The sequence below is a fragment of the Bufo bufo genome, chromosome 1 (assembly GCF_905171765.1).
Source record: "Bufo bufo chromosome 1, aBufBuf1.1, whole genome shotgun sequence".
In the NCBI taxonomy this organism is placed as follows: Eukaryota; Metazoa; Chordata; class Amphibia; order Anura; family Bufonidae; genus Bufo; species Bufo bufo.
In genome coordinates, this window is record NC_053389.1 from 211,528,458 (window position 1) to 211,545,264 (window position 16,807).

The 16,807-nt window shown below is 45.1% G+C and overlaps 1 protein-coding gene across 1 annotated transcript in view; it reads left to right on the forward strand.

The window, feature by feature from the left end:
- Nucleotides 1-3,499: 3,499 nt before the first annotated feature.
- GRIN2D (glutamate ionotropic receptor NMDA type subunit 2D) overlaps nt 3,500-16,807 on the forward strand; it is a 642,162-nt gene continuing 628,854 nt past the window's right edge. The window contains exon 1 of the mRNA XM_040434835.1: nt 3,500-3,939. Within this exon, the coding sequence (XP_040290769.1) occupies nt 3,514-3,939 (426 nt within the window). The 5' untranslated portion in view covers nt 3,500-3,513. The remainder of the gene's footprint in view (nt 3,940-16,807) is intronic.

Genomic DNA, 16,807 nt, shown 5'->3' on the forward strand with positions numbered 1-16,807 from the left:
AGCTTAAAATGGGCTAAGGATTTGAATTCCTCACGAGATACATTTAATACAATATCATGACATACTAGCAAAAACCCTTGACTGGCTGCAATTCAAAAAACAACCACTGGTTGTCTGCACATAGATACATGGTTACATAATAACTTAGTAATATTGTAACATTTTGTACATTTTGTACTTCAGTTTGTAAGGCTGAAAAAAGACATACTGTACATCTATCCAGTTCAGCCTGTTTTCTAATTTTGGGAGAAAAATTACTTTCTGACTCTAATCAGAATAACTCCCTGGATCAACAACCTATCCAGTAATCAAATGATTATAACCTGTAATATTATTACACTCCAGAAATACATCCAGGCTCCTCTTACTGCTCACTGCTCTTACCGTAAAGAATACTCTTCTATGTTGATGGCAAAACCTTCTTTTCTCTAGAAGTAGAGGATGTCCGCTTGTCACGGTCACAGTCCTGGGTATAAAGAGATCATTGGAGAGATTCTTGTACTGATCCTTGGTTATTAATTCACACCTCAGTCTTTTTTTTTTCTTCAAAATAACCAAAATTGAATGAAGGAGGCTGGCACTACTGCTCAAATGTCAGTCCATGCAATTACACAAGCACATAGAAGTTTAAATCTCATTTAAGGTCACGGTGGTGGTCTATGTCAAAATCCAATACATATGCAGCCAGATAAAATGCCGTGCAGACAGCACAAAACAGCCATCGCTTTATCCCTGTCCACACCAGGCATTTTTTTATGTTTTAATAAAGTGAGTGAAAAGGTCGGATGGTGAGCGCCATGTTCTTCTTTTATTCTTTTGGAAGCTAAATAACCATAAGTTTAATAATATTTCTGGGTACTGTAATTCAGGTAGTTCTTTAGTTGCCTCCTCTGAACCCTCTCTAACTCTGTTATGTCTTTCTTGTGCACAGGAGCCTAAAACTGTACACAATACTTTATGGGCGGCCTGAAAAGTGATTTGTAAAGTGGCAGGACTATGTTCTCCGCTTATACATCTAATCGTATTGGCCTTGGCAGCAGCTGCCTGACACTGGGTTTTCTGAGATTTTCATACTGATGACCTGAGTATAAACATGTTTGTCTGTAGCTTACTTGACTTGTCATAAATGGTTGTGTTGTTAATCTGTCTTTGTGAAAGTTATGGGCTCATAGTAGTACAGGTATTACTATTGTATGCGATATATAGAATAGTAAGAGACAATAAAGTTTGAAGGAGGGGATATGGGAAACAATATGCCATGTCGGTAGCAATATCTCAGCTGAAAATTCTTGAAATCAAAATGTAGCTGGCTGTATTCCTTGAAGCTACTTGGGCCGCATTGCATCTTCCACCTATGCCACATGCAAAAACATTCTAAAATGTATCTCTACTATCAAAAATATATAGAGAAGCACTGGATAGCACTGCTCAAAGTCAGAATGTCCGTCGTAATAGGAACGTGGTGGAATAATGGTCCCTGCTGGACTAATCGTGCTCAATCCCAAAAACACAGTTCACAAGAAACTCCAGCATGAAGTAATGATTGCACTCGCTATAGTCATGCAAATGATCTTTACTTTTATCCAAAAGGTTGTGCAATAGTAGCAGGGGTGCAGAGCGCCAGACAGGCACCATAGGCGGCGACGACCGTTTCACGTCAACATGCTTCCTCAGTGCCTGTGTGGCGCTCTACACCCCTTCTGCCATTGCATAATCTTTTGGATGACAATAAAAATCATTTGGATGACTATGGTGAATGCCATCATTATTACTTCATGCTAGAGATTCTAAAAGGTATAATTAGCCTTAAAATGCTAAGGTAAATTAGATAAAATAGACATAATGTATAAGAAAATACCATCTACCAACACTAATACTATAATAAGGAATACATAAAGGAATAAAGTGTAAATTTTGTGTAGTTACGTTGGAGAGAAGAGCCCTGGCAAACTAGGCTTACAATCTGTCCTGGTTCTGGCTTTGCTATGTGGGAAACAGATAAGTTACATTGCAAATGTTTGATATTATGGGAAACAATTGGACTTACACATAAGTCAATTTCAATGATTACTCTGTGAACATATGAGTGTAAGTAATTACGTATACATACCTACATGCATTCTAAGGCTATGTATGTTCACATATATCCATCATGTCGAGCCAGAGCCAGACACAGCAGAAGACATTTTTGTCCACTTTGTGCATTGGTCCAGACTGGAGTCCATACCCAGAAGGAACCTGGCAGAAAGATGCTACATGGTGCATTTTTCTGTCTGCTGCAAGGAGGCATTTTCATTATAACAGATGTCCGAATGCCAGAAAGCATCCTATAGAAACCAATGGGATCACCTCTGGCATCAATTTCCCTCTGGGGTTTTACTACCATGACGTGGGAAAAACAAACGATGTTCGGATATCTGGAAAATATTATAGAGGTTGTCCACTTACAGGACCCATCTGTATTAGTCAGGACAGACACTCAGTACAATCATGTATCACTATACATGTCCCCATGCACTTGGTTGGACACTATGTAATGTTACAGTTATCTCCAACAGAGAGGATAGCAGCTCCTACCGTATTCTAGCAGCTATTCCTATGAGGATCTGCTGCCTCTACATCTTTCTCATAAAGAGTAATTTTCTAGAAGGTATAGAAAAAATAATAATATAGGGGCTCACCCACTTGCTATCACGGATATGGTGCTCTTGTCTATTTGACAACCCGTCAAGCGATAAACATATAGTATTGCATTTGAAAGACAGGCACTCTACATCTCAAACCATTCAGAGAGGATATGTCCCAAAATACATATTTTAATAATTATGCTTAAAAAGTAAGCCATAAATGAATTGACATTAGGAAATAAATAATAACTAAAAATAAAAAGTGACATAAATAGTTGTGTATATGAATTAAAATTACGAAATAAATAAATAAATTAGTAAATAAAATTAGGAAATAAACCATAGATGAATTTCAATTAATTATACGTAACTATTTCTGTCACTTTTTATTTTTAGTTATTTCCTACTTTTAATTCATCTATGGTTTATTTTTGGTCACTTTTTAAGTATAATTATTAAAATATGTATTTTGGGACATATCGTCTCTAAATAGTTTCAGATGTACAGCGCCTGTCTTTCAAATGCAATACTATAAATTTTCTAGAAGGGTCAACCTGTTTAATGTATAATAGCTGGTACGTCAATCTATTTTCTTTCAAGACAAATTCTATGTACCACAAATTTCATACAGCTTTGCATGTGTGAATGTGCTTGTACTTATAGTTGAAACAGAAGTCAGTCTTGCTTGTTAGAGAAGCATAACTTCCGTAAACAGCATTAAATTCCATTTGTGCAAATAAATTAGAAATTCTGCCACTAATTGAATTACTTGTGAAATTAAGATGTAATTTCAAACCATCTCACATTCATTTGCAATTTGTTTAATTCTTTGTAACACTCATTGTTCTTTGTTTCATGTCTAGAGTGGCAGCCAAAACCCTTCGAGATGTGTTTTCCACCAGCTGTGAACACTGCCTTTGTGCCCGCTGCTGCTAGGATGCTATTTTTGATGGCCCTGACATGCGCCAGTCCTTTTCTAGAATTCCGAGAAGAGACTCCAAGAACACTAAATGTGGCCATAATATTTAGTGGTACCTCTTACGCACCAGATAGTGGCCGTTTTTCACCCTCAGCTTTCCGCAATTTTTCTATGGAAGTGAATCCCATTTCTGTAATACTGAATGACACAAATCCTCGCAGCCTTATCCTGCAAATATGTGATGTTCTCTCCAGCCTGAGAATTCATGGGGTGGTCTTTGAAGATGACACAAGGACAGAATCTGTTGCTCAAATCCTTGACTTCATCTCTGCACAAACATCTATGCCTATCATTGGCATCAATGGAGGGTCTGCTATTGTGCTGACACCCAAGGTACGTACAAGCACTTTTTTCCTATAGGGAAAATGTAAGAACTGCAGCTGTAACAATCAATGAACATGTAATCTATCTCTTGTACCAAGGAGTTACGGTAACCATAAATTCAGATATTGCAATATTGGGAGGGGGTGTGAGAATGTACTTTGGAAACACTCTATAAAACAGCTCTACAGTACAGTAAGAATTTGTAATTGGGGCGATGGACTTTAACATCCTGTCCACGTAGCAGTTAGAATTCCTAGAGAATGTTCTCCACAAGTTTGTTGAAAGATGTATGAGGCCAAAGCACATCTACTGTATCTACATAAAGAATTCTCTCCCTTGTCTTGAATAGTAATGTGACAGGCTTTCCATCATGTCCAGTAAGTGACCTTGGTTGTTCTATCAAAGTGATTTGCTAGAAATGATTTACAGGAAAGAAACAATTCATGTTAATCTTATGCCAACTACTTGTAACATTATAAAGTCTAAAGCAATTGGAGGGAAGATAAGATTTGTCTGTCTGCTAGACTGCAAATAGCATAGGTCAGGTGCTCTGTTATCCCATTACTAAGGACGTTTTATTTTCCGCTTTTGTTTATAAAATATATGTTTTTTATAAGACTGTAGTATACAGAGTATGAATATCTCCTATTTACATACACTGGAGAACCATGTGCACTATCATTATCATGTGTTTGAGTGATTGTCTGTGGAAATGGAAATTATACATCTGTATTGGCAGGTGAACTGCTTTTAATCTGAATTGGGATAATCTCATTTTAAATGATTACTGGAGAGATTCGAAGTATCCAAAGTTGACTTTCAGGAAAAAAATTGTTTTGCCACGAAGCCAAATTTCCTCATGCTTTGTAGTAAAGAATCAATTTTTCCTAAATGGTGGCTAAAAGTAAAAAAATATTATACGCCCCTCATTCACTTGCTCGTGGAGAGGCTGTCCGCTCCTGTCTTGATTGAAGAAAACCCCCTAAAGGACGTGCTGTGAGCGCGATGACCTCACCATGTGATCACGCTGGGCGCACGCGGTAATGTCATCAGTGCGCATCACAGCATGCACCCAGCATGATGACATGGTGATGTCATCATGCTTGACGCAGGACCTTTGGTCGATTATATTCAATCAAGTACGTCCTCTCTGCTGTCAAGTGGATGAGGTGAGTATCATTTTTTATTTTTATTTTTTAAACCCCTGAGCAGCTGAATGTGAGTTACTGATGCAGTGATCAGCGTAGAACGTGGCATCTTAGGGGTTAAATGACAGAGGGGGTGAGACTGCCGTTACCCATCATTGCACCCGCCCCATACAATGGAAAGCGATTTGTGACAAAGTAATTTGTAACTAATTGAATTCCTTGTCAAAATTTTGCAAAGCTGCCGAATTGATTTTTTCAGAACTTCGCTCATCTCTAAAAATGATGAAAGTAATTAAAAAAAAATATATATTTTTAAATCAATTGTCTAAATGATTAAAGGGGTTGTCAAGATCATTAAAAGTCTTAGGGTACTTTCACACTAGAGTTTTTCTTTTCTGGCATAGAGTTCCGTCACAGGGGCTCAATACCGGAAAAGAACTGATCAGGTATGTCCCCGTGCATTCTGAATGGAGAGTAATCCGTTCAGGATGCATCAGAATGTCTTCAGTCCAGTTATTTTGACTGATCAGGCAAAAGAGAAAACCGTAGCATTCTACGGTTTTATCTCTGGCGAAAAAAACCGGAAGACTTGCCTGAATGCCGGATCCGGCATTCTTTTCCATAGGAATGTATTAGTGCCGGATCTGGCATTCAAAATACTGGAATGCCGGATTCGGCCTTCCGGTCTGCGAATGCGAAGACCGAAAAAAAAGGTGAAAAAAAATAAATGCCGGATCTGGCTGGATACGTTTTGCCAGATGACACCGGAAAGACGGATCCGGCATTTCAATGCATTTTTTTGACTGATCAGGCATTTTTAAGACTGATCTGGATCCTGATCAGTCTTACTAATGCCATCAGTTGGTATGCGTTTTGCCAGATCCGGCAGGCAGTTTCGGCGACGGAACTGCTTGCCGGATCACTCTACCGCAAGTGTGAAAGTAGCCTTAGTCAAGCCTGGTAACAGGTTAACTTCTTACCGACCACCTATTGACTATATACGTCTGGACGGACGACACATATCTCTGCATAGAAGTTTTAATACACCCCTGCAGAGACCACAGTTGTGTGCTAACCGTGCTTCTGCAGGACGCCCACTGTCAGTGACAGCAGGGCTCCCCATAGAGATGGCAAGAATGACCTTCCACTGTTCCTGCCTTCCCCATCGCTCTATACACAGCGTTGAATGAGTGCAGGCCATAGAGATCTGGAATCAGCAATGTGGCTTCCTGCTCCAGTCCCAGTGGTCATGTGATCACCGGGGCCAGGAGTCTGCTGATGGATCTTAACTCTCCAAGATAAGTGCTGCAGTGAGGCTAAACAGCCCTGTGCAAACACTCTATGGGCTGTATTTCCCCTGTAACTGGAGCTACAATGTCAGCCACAGTTATAGAAGAAATCAGCAATAAAAGCGGTAAATGGCCCAGTCCTGAACTGGTAAAATTAAAAAAAGCATCTTATATTCACCCCTTTCTCTAGTGTTGCTCTCTGTGGCACTGGTCTGGTCCTCCTCTAGCTGTACACTGCAGCAGGGAAGTGCTGGTGCACAGCACATGACTGCTGGAGCCAATCCTTGTCCACAGCAGCCTAACACAGAGGACGTTAAGTGGCCACAGCGGTGACATTCTGTATACCTGCATACCTGTGACATGCGCAGTATTGTGCAGGTGCAGGGAACATTACTGCTGCAGCCAATCACTATCCTCTGTGTTAAGCCTCATGCAGATGTCCAAGGAACACGGTCCGTGAGATACCGGACTAGCATTGCATTGGTTGCTATGACGCCGTGCGCTTTGTGCCGCCGCTGCTGTACAGTATTACACTCATATAGATCATACGAGTGTATTACTGTTCTGTGGCTGCGGCACAAAGTGCACGGCGTCATAGCAACCAATGACACTGTGCGCTCCTGCGATGCCAGTCCGGTATCTCATGGACCGTGTTCCACGGATGTCTGCATGAGGCTTTAGACCGCTGTGGACAGTGATTGGCTGGAACGATCGCATGCCATATACCGGTACTTCCTTGCTGTATTTTGTAAACTATCAGAGGCAGGAGAACCAGAGTAGTGCTGGAGAAAGGTTTGACTATAAGGTAATTTATTATTTTAAAGGTAACTAACTTTTATTTAAGTGTATTTTAAAGTATTCTAAGCTTTTTTTACTGTGTTAGTGACCAACAGACACCCAAAATTCAGGTGTCTATAGTGCTTTGAAATCCATATCTGGACATGTCAGCGGCATAGATGGGGCCACAGTGATCAATGTATAGGTGATGTGATATGCCAGGCTTTAGCAGAGAGGGCACAAGCAAGAGTGGTGATGTGTGCCCCACAATGGAATCCAAAAACCTCTGCCATGTCACCAGTGTACAAGTATACAGATTAGGTCAGGTTAACATCACCGTTTAGCTTTGCATTCTTACGATCCACTAGAAGAACAGAATTTATTTATTTTTTTCAAAATCTGATCCATTAATTTGTGCATCCATTAAAATCAGTTTGCATCAGTTTGTGTCACTTCCGTCAAAGATCAATTATTTTTGAAGAGAGAAAAAGTCCTGCAAAAAGGACTTTTTCTTCCACCAAAAATAACAGATTTTTGACTGAAGTGATAAGCTCATGCAAACGGATGCAAATTGAAGCACAAGATAATAGATCAATTTTTCTCTCTGTTGTTCTGATGTATCAGAAGAACAGAAAGCTAAACGGTGATATGAACCCAGCCAAACAAAGCACTTTAAATATCCGAGCCACCATAAAGAATAGCTTAAAATAAACTTTAATTAAAGGTTAGTTATCCCTTAAAGGTAGTCTGTAGACAGCTGGAGCTGCAATAAACCAAGGCCAAGATAAAAAAGGCTTTGAGAACCGGAATCCAACCCTGTATATTTAGTAAAATGCCATGCACCTGTTGTACTGAATTTTGACTTGAAATGCAGATGATCTATTCCCTGCACCGAACAGCTATTGCTGATGACAGTATCTTTTTAAAGGGGTTGTCCGGGCTTTTACTACCCTTTACTATCCTCAGGATAGGTCATCAATATCAGATTGGAGGAGGTCCAACACCCAGCACCACCGCCGATCAGCTGTATGAGGAGACAGTGTGCGCAGTGTGCGCAGTGTGCGCAGTGTGCGCGTGACGTCCCCAATCTCATTTCCTGTCTGCTGCTGTGGTCTTCTATGTTCTTTGCTATAGAGAGCAGCAGTAAACAGGAAGAGGGACAGGAGACAACACGTGCGCACTGCTTGCGCCGTCTCCTCATACAGCTGATCAGCGGGGGGTGTCGGACCCCTGCCAATCTGATATTGATGACCGATCCTGAGGATAGGTCATTAATAGTAAAAGTGCTGACAACCCCTTTAAGCTGTATAACAGTGCTTATCCAAGATTTTTAATTATGTCAGACAACCCCTTAAAAGATACTATTATTCATTTTTTACACATTACTGAGAATCCAACTTAATTTAAAGAGAATCACTGACCACAATATTTGTATTTGTATTGATATAATCAAGAAGACTCCCAGATAATACGTAATAAAGAAATAAACCATACATGTTACTTTATGCAAGATATATAACTAGTGATGATCGAGCATGCACGGCCAAACACCAGTTCGGCTCGAGCATCTCGATGCTCGGCACATGGCGGTATTCGGCAGAATACCGCATGTGCTCGAGCGCAATGCTCGAGTCTCCACCCCGCACTTTTCTTGGCTACTACGCAGCCAAAAGACGCGCTGGTAAGTGCAGCCCTCACTGTAATGCCGTAGCCATGGTAGCTGCTGGAATTACAGTGATTGGCTGGTTACAATGCGTCATCGGATGCAACGCGTCACCCGATGATGCATGTTCGGCTCATTCTTAGTCAGGGAGATCTGTGCTGAGGAAGGGACAGACAGTGTAGGGAGTGATTTAAGAATATTTTTACCACCAAAACTTTTCAGACACCCAAAAGTCCTTTTAAGGACTATTGTGTGTGGCAGCAGCAATCTATATTTTTAGCGCAACCTGCGCTAAATTGCTAAAACTTTACAGACCCAAAAGTCCTTCTAAGGACTATTTTGTGTGGCATCAATATCTATTTTTAGCGCATCCTACGCTAAATAATGTACAATCGTTAGGCCGCTGCAGACAGCGACATTAGCTGCGCCACATCTCCAGTGTAAAGTGTGCGCATCCCAAAAAATTCTGTGACATCCAGTGTCCTTTTTCCGTAGACTGTGTCCGCTGCGTACAGTGACATTAGCTGCGCCACATCTCCAGTGTAAAGTGTGTACATCCAAAAAATATCAGTGACATCCAGTGTACTTTTTCCATAGATGTTGTACGCTGCGAACAGTGACATTAGCTGCGCCACATCTCCAGTGTAAAGTGTGTACATCCAAAAATTATCTGTGACATACAGTGTCCTTTTCCGCATACGGTGTCCGCTGCAGACAGTGACATTAGCTGCACCACATCTCCTGTGTAAAGTGTGCACATCCAAAAAATATCAGTGACATCCAGTGTACTTTTTCCATAGATGTTGTACGCTGCGAACAGTGACATTAGCTGCGCCACATCTCCTGTGTAAAGTGTGCGCATTCAAAAAATATCTGTGACATCCAGTGTACTTTTTCCGTAGACGTTGTCCGCTGCGGACAGTGACATTAGCTGCACCACATCTCCTGTGTAAAGTGTGCACATCCCAAAAATATCTGTGACATCCAGTGTACTTTTTCCGTAGACGTTGTCCGCTGCGGACAGTGACATTAGCTGTGCCACATATCCTGTATAAAGTGTGCACATCCAAAAAATATCTCTGACATACAGTGTCCTTTTTCCGCAGACGGTGTTAGCTGCGGACAGTGACATTAGCTCCACCACATCTCCTGTGTAAGGCTACTTTCACACTAGCGTTCGGGTGTCCGCTTGTGAGCTCCGTTTGAAGGCTCTCACAAGCGGCCCCGAACGCAGCCGTCCAGCCCTAATGCATTCTCAGTGGACGCGGATCCACTGAGAATGCATCCGTCTGCCAGCGTTCAGCCTCCGCTCCGCTCAGTGAGCGGACACCTGAAGGCTGCTTGCAGCGTTCGGGTGTCCGCCTGGCCGTGCGGAGGCGAGCGGATCCGTCCAGACTTACAATGTAAGTCAATGGGGACGGATCCGTTTGAAGATGACACTATATGGCTCAATCTTCAAACGGATCCGTCCCCCATTGACTTTCAATGTAAAGTCTGAACGGATCCGCTCAGGCTACTTTTACACTTAGAAATTTTTCTAAGTTATAATGCAGACGGATCCGTTCTGAACGGATGCAAACGTCTGCATTATAGGAGCGGATCCGTCTGATGAAACATCAGACGGACCCGCTCTGAACGCTAGTGTGAAAGTAGCCTAAAGTGTGCACATCAAAAAAATATCTGTGACATCCAGTGTACTTTTTCAGTAGACGTTATCCACTGCTGACAGTGACATTAGCTGCACCACATCTCCTGTGTTAAAGGCTACTTTCACACCTGCGTTAGGCTACTTTCACACCTGCGTTAGGCTACTTTCACACCTGCGTTCAGGTGTCCGCTCATGAGCTCCGTTTGAAGGGGCTCACAAGCGGTCCTGAACGCAGCCGTCCAGCCCTAATGCATTCTCAGTGGAGGCGGATCCACTGAGAATGCATCCGTCTGCCAGCGTTCAGCCTCCGCTCCGCTCAGTGAGCGAACACCTGAACGCTGCTTGCAGTGTTCGGGTGTCCGCCTGGCCGTGCGGAGGCGAGCGGATCCGTCCAGACTTATAATGGAAGTCAATGTGGACGGATCCGCTTGAAGATGACACCATATGGCTCAATATTCAAGCGGATCCGTTCCCCATTGACTTTCAATGTAAAGTCTGAACGGATCCGCTCAGGCTACTTTCAGACTTAGAAAATTTTCTAAGTTATAATGCAGACGGATCCGTTCTGAACGGATGCAAACGTCTGCATTATCGGAGCGGATCCGTCTGATGAAACATCAGACGGATCCGCTCCGAACGCTAGTGTGAAAGTAGCCTTAGGTGCGGATCCGTCTGGTATCTGCACAGACGGATCCGCACCTACAATGCAAACGCTTAGATCCGTTCAGAACGGATCCGTTTGCATTACCATGAACATTACCTGCGTTCAGGTGTCCGCCTGCGGAGCGGAGGACAAACGGTGCCAGACTGATGCATTCTGAGCGGATCCGCATCCACTCAGAATGCATTAGGGCTGGACGGATCCGTTCGGGGCCGCTTGTGAGAGCCTTCAAACGGAACTCACAAGCGGAGCCCCGAACGCTAGTGTGAAAGTAGCCTAAAGTGTGTGCATTCAATAAATATCTATGACATCCAGTGTACTTTTTCCGTAGACGTTGTCCGCTGCGGACAATGACATTAGCTGCGCCACATCTCCTGTATAAAGTGTGCGCATTCAAAAAATATCTGTGACATCCTGTGTACTTTTTCCATAGACGTTGTCCGCTGCGGACAGTGACATTAGCTCCACCACATCTCCTGTGTAAAGTGTGCACATCCCAAAAATATCTGTGACATCCTGTGTACTTTTTCCTTAGATGTTGTCCGCTGCGGACAGTGACATTAGCTGCACCACATCTCCTGTGTAAAGTGTGTGCATCCAAAAAATATCTGACATCCAGTGTACTTTTCCGCAGACCGTGTCCTCTGTGGACAGTGACATTAGCTGCGCCACATCTCCTGTTTAAAGTGTGCGCATCCAAAAAATATCTGACATCCAGTGTACTTAATCTGTAGATGGTGTCTGCTGCGGACAGTGACATTAGCTGCGCCACATCTCCTGTGTAAAGTGTGCGCATCCAAAAAATATCTGACATCCAGTGTACTTTTCCGCAGACCGTGTCCTCTGTGGACAGTGACATTAGCTGCGCCACATCTCCTGTTTAAAGTGTGCGCATCCAAAAAATATCTGACATCCAGTGTACTTTTTCTGTAGATGGTGTCTGCTGCGGACAGTGACATTAGCTGCGCCACATCTCCTGTGTAAAGTGTGCGCATCCTAAAAATATCTGTCACATACAGTATACTTTGTCAATAGACGGTGTCCGCTTCTGACAGTGACATAACCAGTGTCACATCTCAGTGTAACGTATGCGCTTCAAAAATGGATCTGTGACATACAGTGTACTTTTTTGCGTAGATGCTGCGGACAGTGACATTACCGGTGGTACCTCTCCTGTATAACGTTTCCTCATCCCAAATACCTGTGACATTCCCTGTAATTTTTTATTAGCCGCTGGTGACAGCATTGACATTGCCTGCGGAATATATCCTGTGTGACGTTTCCACATCCCAAATACCTTTTTAAATTTGTTTGCGCATACACTTCAAAATCCTACGCTACTGTATGTGTGACAGACTTTCAATCATATATAACATTTAATATGAAGAAGGCGAGCAGAAAGGGACGTGGCAGTGGCCGTGATGCTGATGGTGCACGCAGAGGCCGTGGCCCTGGGCACGGTGAAACTGTGCCTGCTGCCAGAGCACCATAAAAACAATCATCCACAATACCTAGCTTCATGTTCTAGTTTGCAGGGCAGCGCAGGACACCCCTCTTGAAGTCAGACCAGTGCGACCAGGTGGTCGGTTAGATTGCAGCAGATAATGCTTCCAGTCGGTTAAGCACCACCCTGTCTCCCACCAAGTCCAGTCTCAGTAGCCAAGAGTCTGCTCAACCCAATCCTCACCCTGATCCTCCTTTCTCCCACCATGGAGAATCTGGGCAAACAAGTGATCCCACACTCGGATATTCCGAGGAGCTCTTTTCTGCGCCATTCCTTGATTAGGCCCTCTGGCAAAGCACGCTTGAAGAGGGACAGATCTTGAACCCTGATTTCCAAACTCCTGAGCATCCACAAACACAAGAAGATGACGGTGGGGAAGGGCAATTACTGTTTAATGAGGTGGATGATGATGAGACACGGTTGTCTATAACTCAATGGCAATTACTGTCTCAAGACGTTGATGAAGAGGATTAGACACAGTTGTCAATCACTGAGGTTGTGGTTAGGTCAACAAGTCAGGAGGATGAGCAGAGTGAGGAAGTGGAAGAGGAGGTGATGGACAATGAAGTCACTGACACAACCTAGGAAGGTGGAAAGCCGAGCGAGGACAGCAGTACAGAGGGGGAGGGATCTGCTACACCGCAACAGGCTGAAAGAGGCAGTGGGTGGCAAAAGGGAGAAGGCAGGCCACACCAAACAGGACCACAACTATTTCATGGAGCACTCCCTTGCGGAAATCTCCCTTGCCAAGGGGTAGGTGTCCCGCAGTCTGGCGCGTTTTTGAGGAAAGTGCGTACGATAAAATAATTGTCATTTGCATCAAAGCACCCAAATAGGTGGGCCAAATGCCTGGGTCCACAACGAGTGGATGCGGGTCATACCACTGCCTCCTCTTCCCCTGTGTTACGTACTGGCCAATCCCCGGTCCAAGATGCAGGCCCAGATGCCTCCCGCCCTGCACCTGGCCTTTCATAAGCACCATCAGCAACCACATCCACCACCATGTCCCAGCGCAGCATCAAAATGTCCTTACCCCAGTCATTTGAACGCAAACGCAAATACCCAGCCACCAACCCACAGGCCAAAGCACTAAATGCGCAGCTTTCCAAATTACTAGCACTGGAAATGCTGCCATTTAGGCTTGAGGACACTGAGGTCCCCAGCCGCCACTATTTTTCAAGGTGTGCCGTGCCTGCTTTACACCAACATGTGTCCCGTAACATCACATGTGCCCTTACCAACGCAGTTACTGGGAAGGTCCACTTAACCACGAACACATCGAAAAGTGCATTCGGTTAGGGACGCTACATTTCCCTGACGGCACACTGGGAGAATGTTTTGGAGGCCAGGAGCAACTTGTATTCTGGGATGGCACAGGTGCTACCTACGCTATCAGGGTTTCCACCACCACCTACATTACTGGCTCCAACCCCACTTCTCCTCCTCTGACTCCTCCTCCACTTACACCTCTGAATTATCTGCGTGCAGCACCAGTCATTCATCATTGGAAGCTGGTAGCAGTGCAGCACTGCAGTGGGGAAGCGGCAACAGGCTGTGCTGAAGCTGATATGCTTAGGGCACAAACAGCACACCGTCGTTGTGGCAGGGGATAAGAGACCAGACTGTTGTGTGGCTCTCGCAACTCAACCTAGAACCAGGCATGGTTGTGTCTGATAATGGCCAAAACTTGGTGGCAGCTTTGGAGCTCGGGAAGCTCACACACATCCCATGCCTAGCCCACATCTTATCATTAATGGTTCAGCGGTTTCTCAAAGCCTACCCCAATATGCCTGAGCTACTGGTGAAGGTGCGCCGCGTGTGTGCACATTTCCGCAAGTCATCGACAGCTTTAGCCGGTCTGTCATTCCTGCAGCAGCGCTTGAAATTGACAGCTCACCGGCTGTTGTGTGACGTGAGAACACGCTGGAACTCCATGTTCTACATGTTGGCCAGGCTTTGCGAGCAGCAAAGCGCAGTAGTGCAATACATGGTGCAACATGGTTTTTGCCTTTTTCAGTCAACTTCCGCTATTCACAAGCAAGGAGGGGGCATGGATGTCTGACCTCTGTGAGGTTTTAAGAAACTTTGAGGAATCAACACAGATGGTGAGTGGCGATAACGCTATTATCAGTGTAACCATCCCACTTTTGTGTCTACTCAACAATTTAGCATGACGCTTTGCATGTGGAAGAGGTGGAAACGAGGGAAGACATTACACAGGGTGATAGCCAGACCACCCTCAGTTAGTTTTCTCAGGGCTAAATATAATGTTTTACAGGGTCAGCTCACCAGCAGGCCCTCGCATATAATATTTTACAGGGTCAGCTCACCAGCATGCCTTTACCTACAATCTTTTACAGGGCCAGCTCATCTGCAGTCCCTCGCATATAATGTTTTAGAGGGATAGCTCACCTGCAGGCCCTCACCTACATTCTTTTAGAGGGTCAGCTCACCAGCAGGCCCTCACCTACAATCTTTTACAGGGTCAGCTCACCTGCAGGCCTGCACCCAAAATCTTTTACAGCGTCAGCTCACCTGCAGGCCCTCACCTAATTATACCTAATTGGTAATTTGCGCGCATGCTGCCTTGTTTGCTGCCTAGCTGTAGCTGTTTCTGTCATGGTCTTACCTTCTTGCTGTTCTCCTTCGTTTGACATGTGCTGGCGGCCATCTTGGTTTCTGGGTTTCTTGTAGCCTCCCACCCTGCGGCTCCTCCTTCCCACTGGGAGGAGCTGGATGCCTAGCTCATATATATAGGAGGTCTGTGGCTTCAGTTCCTTGCTTGGTCCTCCTGTGTTCACATGCTTCTAGACTGCTGCTGCTTCTGGTTCCTGATCCTGGTTTCGTCCGACTACCCTGCTGGTTCCTGATCCTGGTTTCGTCCGACTACCCTGCTGGTTCCTGATCCTGGCTTCGTCTGACTACCCTGCTAGTTCCTGATCCTGGCTTCGTCTGTCTACCCTTCTGGTTCCTGACCTCTGGCTTCGCTAAGACTCTGCTTCGGTTTCGCCATCCGTTTGGACTTTTGCTTTACAGCTTTATTTTCAATAAAGCCTTCTTATTTTCACTTATCCCTTGTTGTACGTCTGGTTCATGGTTCCGTGACATTAGGACCAAGCCATGAATTCTGACGGTACAGGGCCATCCTCGCTACCCACGCTGGTTGCCAGACTTGATCAGCAGGATATCCTGTTGGGTCGGTTCGCTGTGGCGTTGCAAACCCTGCTTGAACGCACGGCTCATTTCGCTCCCGTTGCCGATGGGTCGGTTGTCGCTCCTGGGCCCGCTCCTACTGCCGCTCCGGTTGTTGCGCCAGAGTCTACCCCGACACCTGTTGTTGCACCTGCGGTGTTTCGGGGTATGATCGGTTCTGCCCCTCTTCCACAGCGCTTTGGGGGAGAGCCAACTCAGTGCCGAGGTTTCCTTAACCAGGTGGGCATTTATTTCGAGTTGCTGCCACATGCCTTTCCCACTGAGAGATCAAAGGTGGGCTTCTTGATCTCGCTGCTCTCGGACAAGGCCTTGGCCTGGGCCAGCCCTTTATGGGAGAACAACAATCCGGTGGTTGCCGAGTTTTACGGTTTTGTTGCTTCTCTTCGGAAGGTATTCGATGTGCCGGCTCGTGCTGCCTCTGCTGCGAAGCTCCTTATGTCCATCAGACAGGGTTTACGATCCGTAGCTGAATACGCCATTGAGTTTCGTACCCTGGCAGCAGAGGTGGGCTGGAATAATGAGGCTCTGGTCGCTGCTTTCTCTCATGGTCTCTCGGATGCCTTGAAGGATGAGGTTGCAGCTAAGGACCTACCAGTGGAGCTCGAGTCTCTTATTTCTTTCCTGATTTTGATTGACACCAGACTCAGGGAGAGACCTTCCTTTAAGGAGAGCCTGCGGAGGTTTTCTAACAGATTGGCGCCTACGTTTGCTGTCCCACCCGTGCCTCCCTCTCCTCCCACGCCTCCTGGGGATGACTTGTCTGGGGGTGAACCCAAGCAGCTGGGGTTTGCTCGTCTGTCTGAGGGGGAGAGGGTACTCCGGAGACGCGAGGGCCGATGCATGTACTGTGGTCTCGGTGGGCATTTTCGGTTGGCATGTCCGAACCGTCCGGGAAACGCTCGCACCTGAGATCCTGTCGGGGGCAGATCTTGGGTGGAGTCTCCTCGTCCCCGGTTTCCCGTGTTGACAAACCA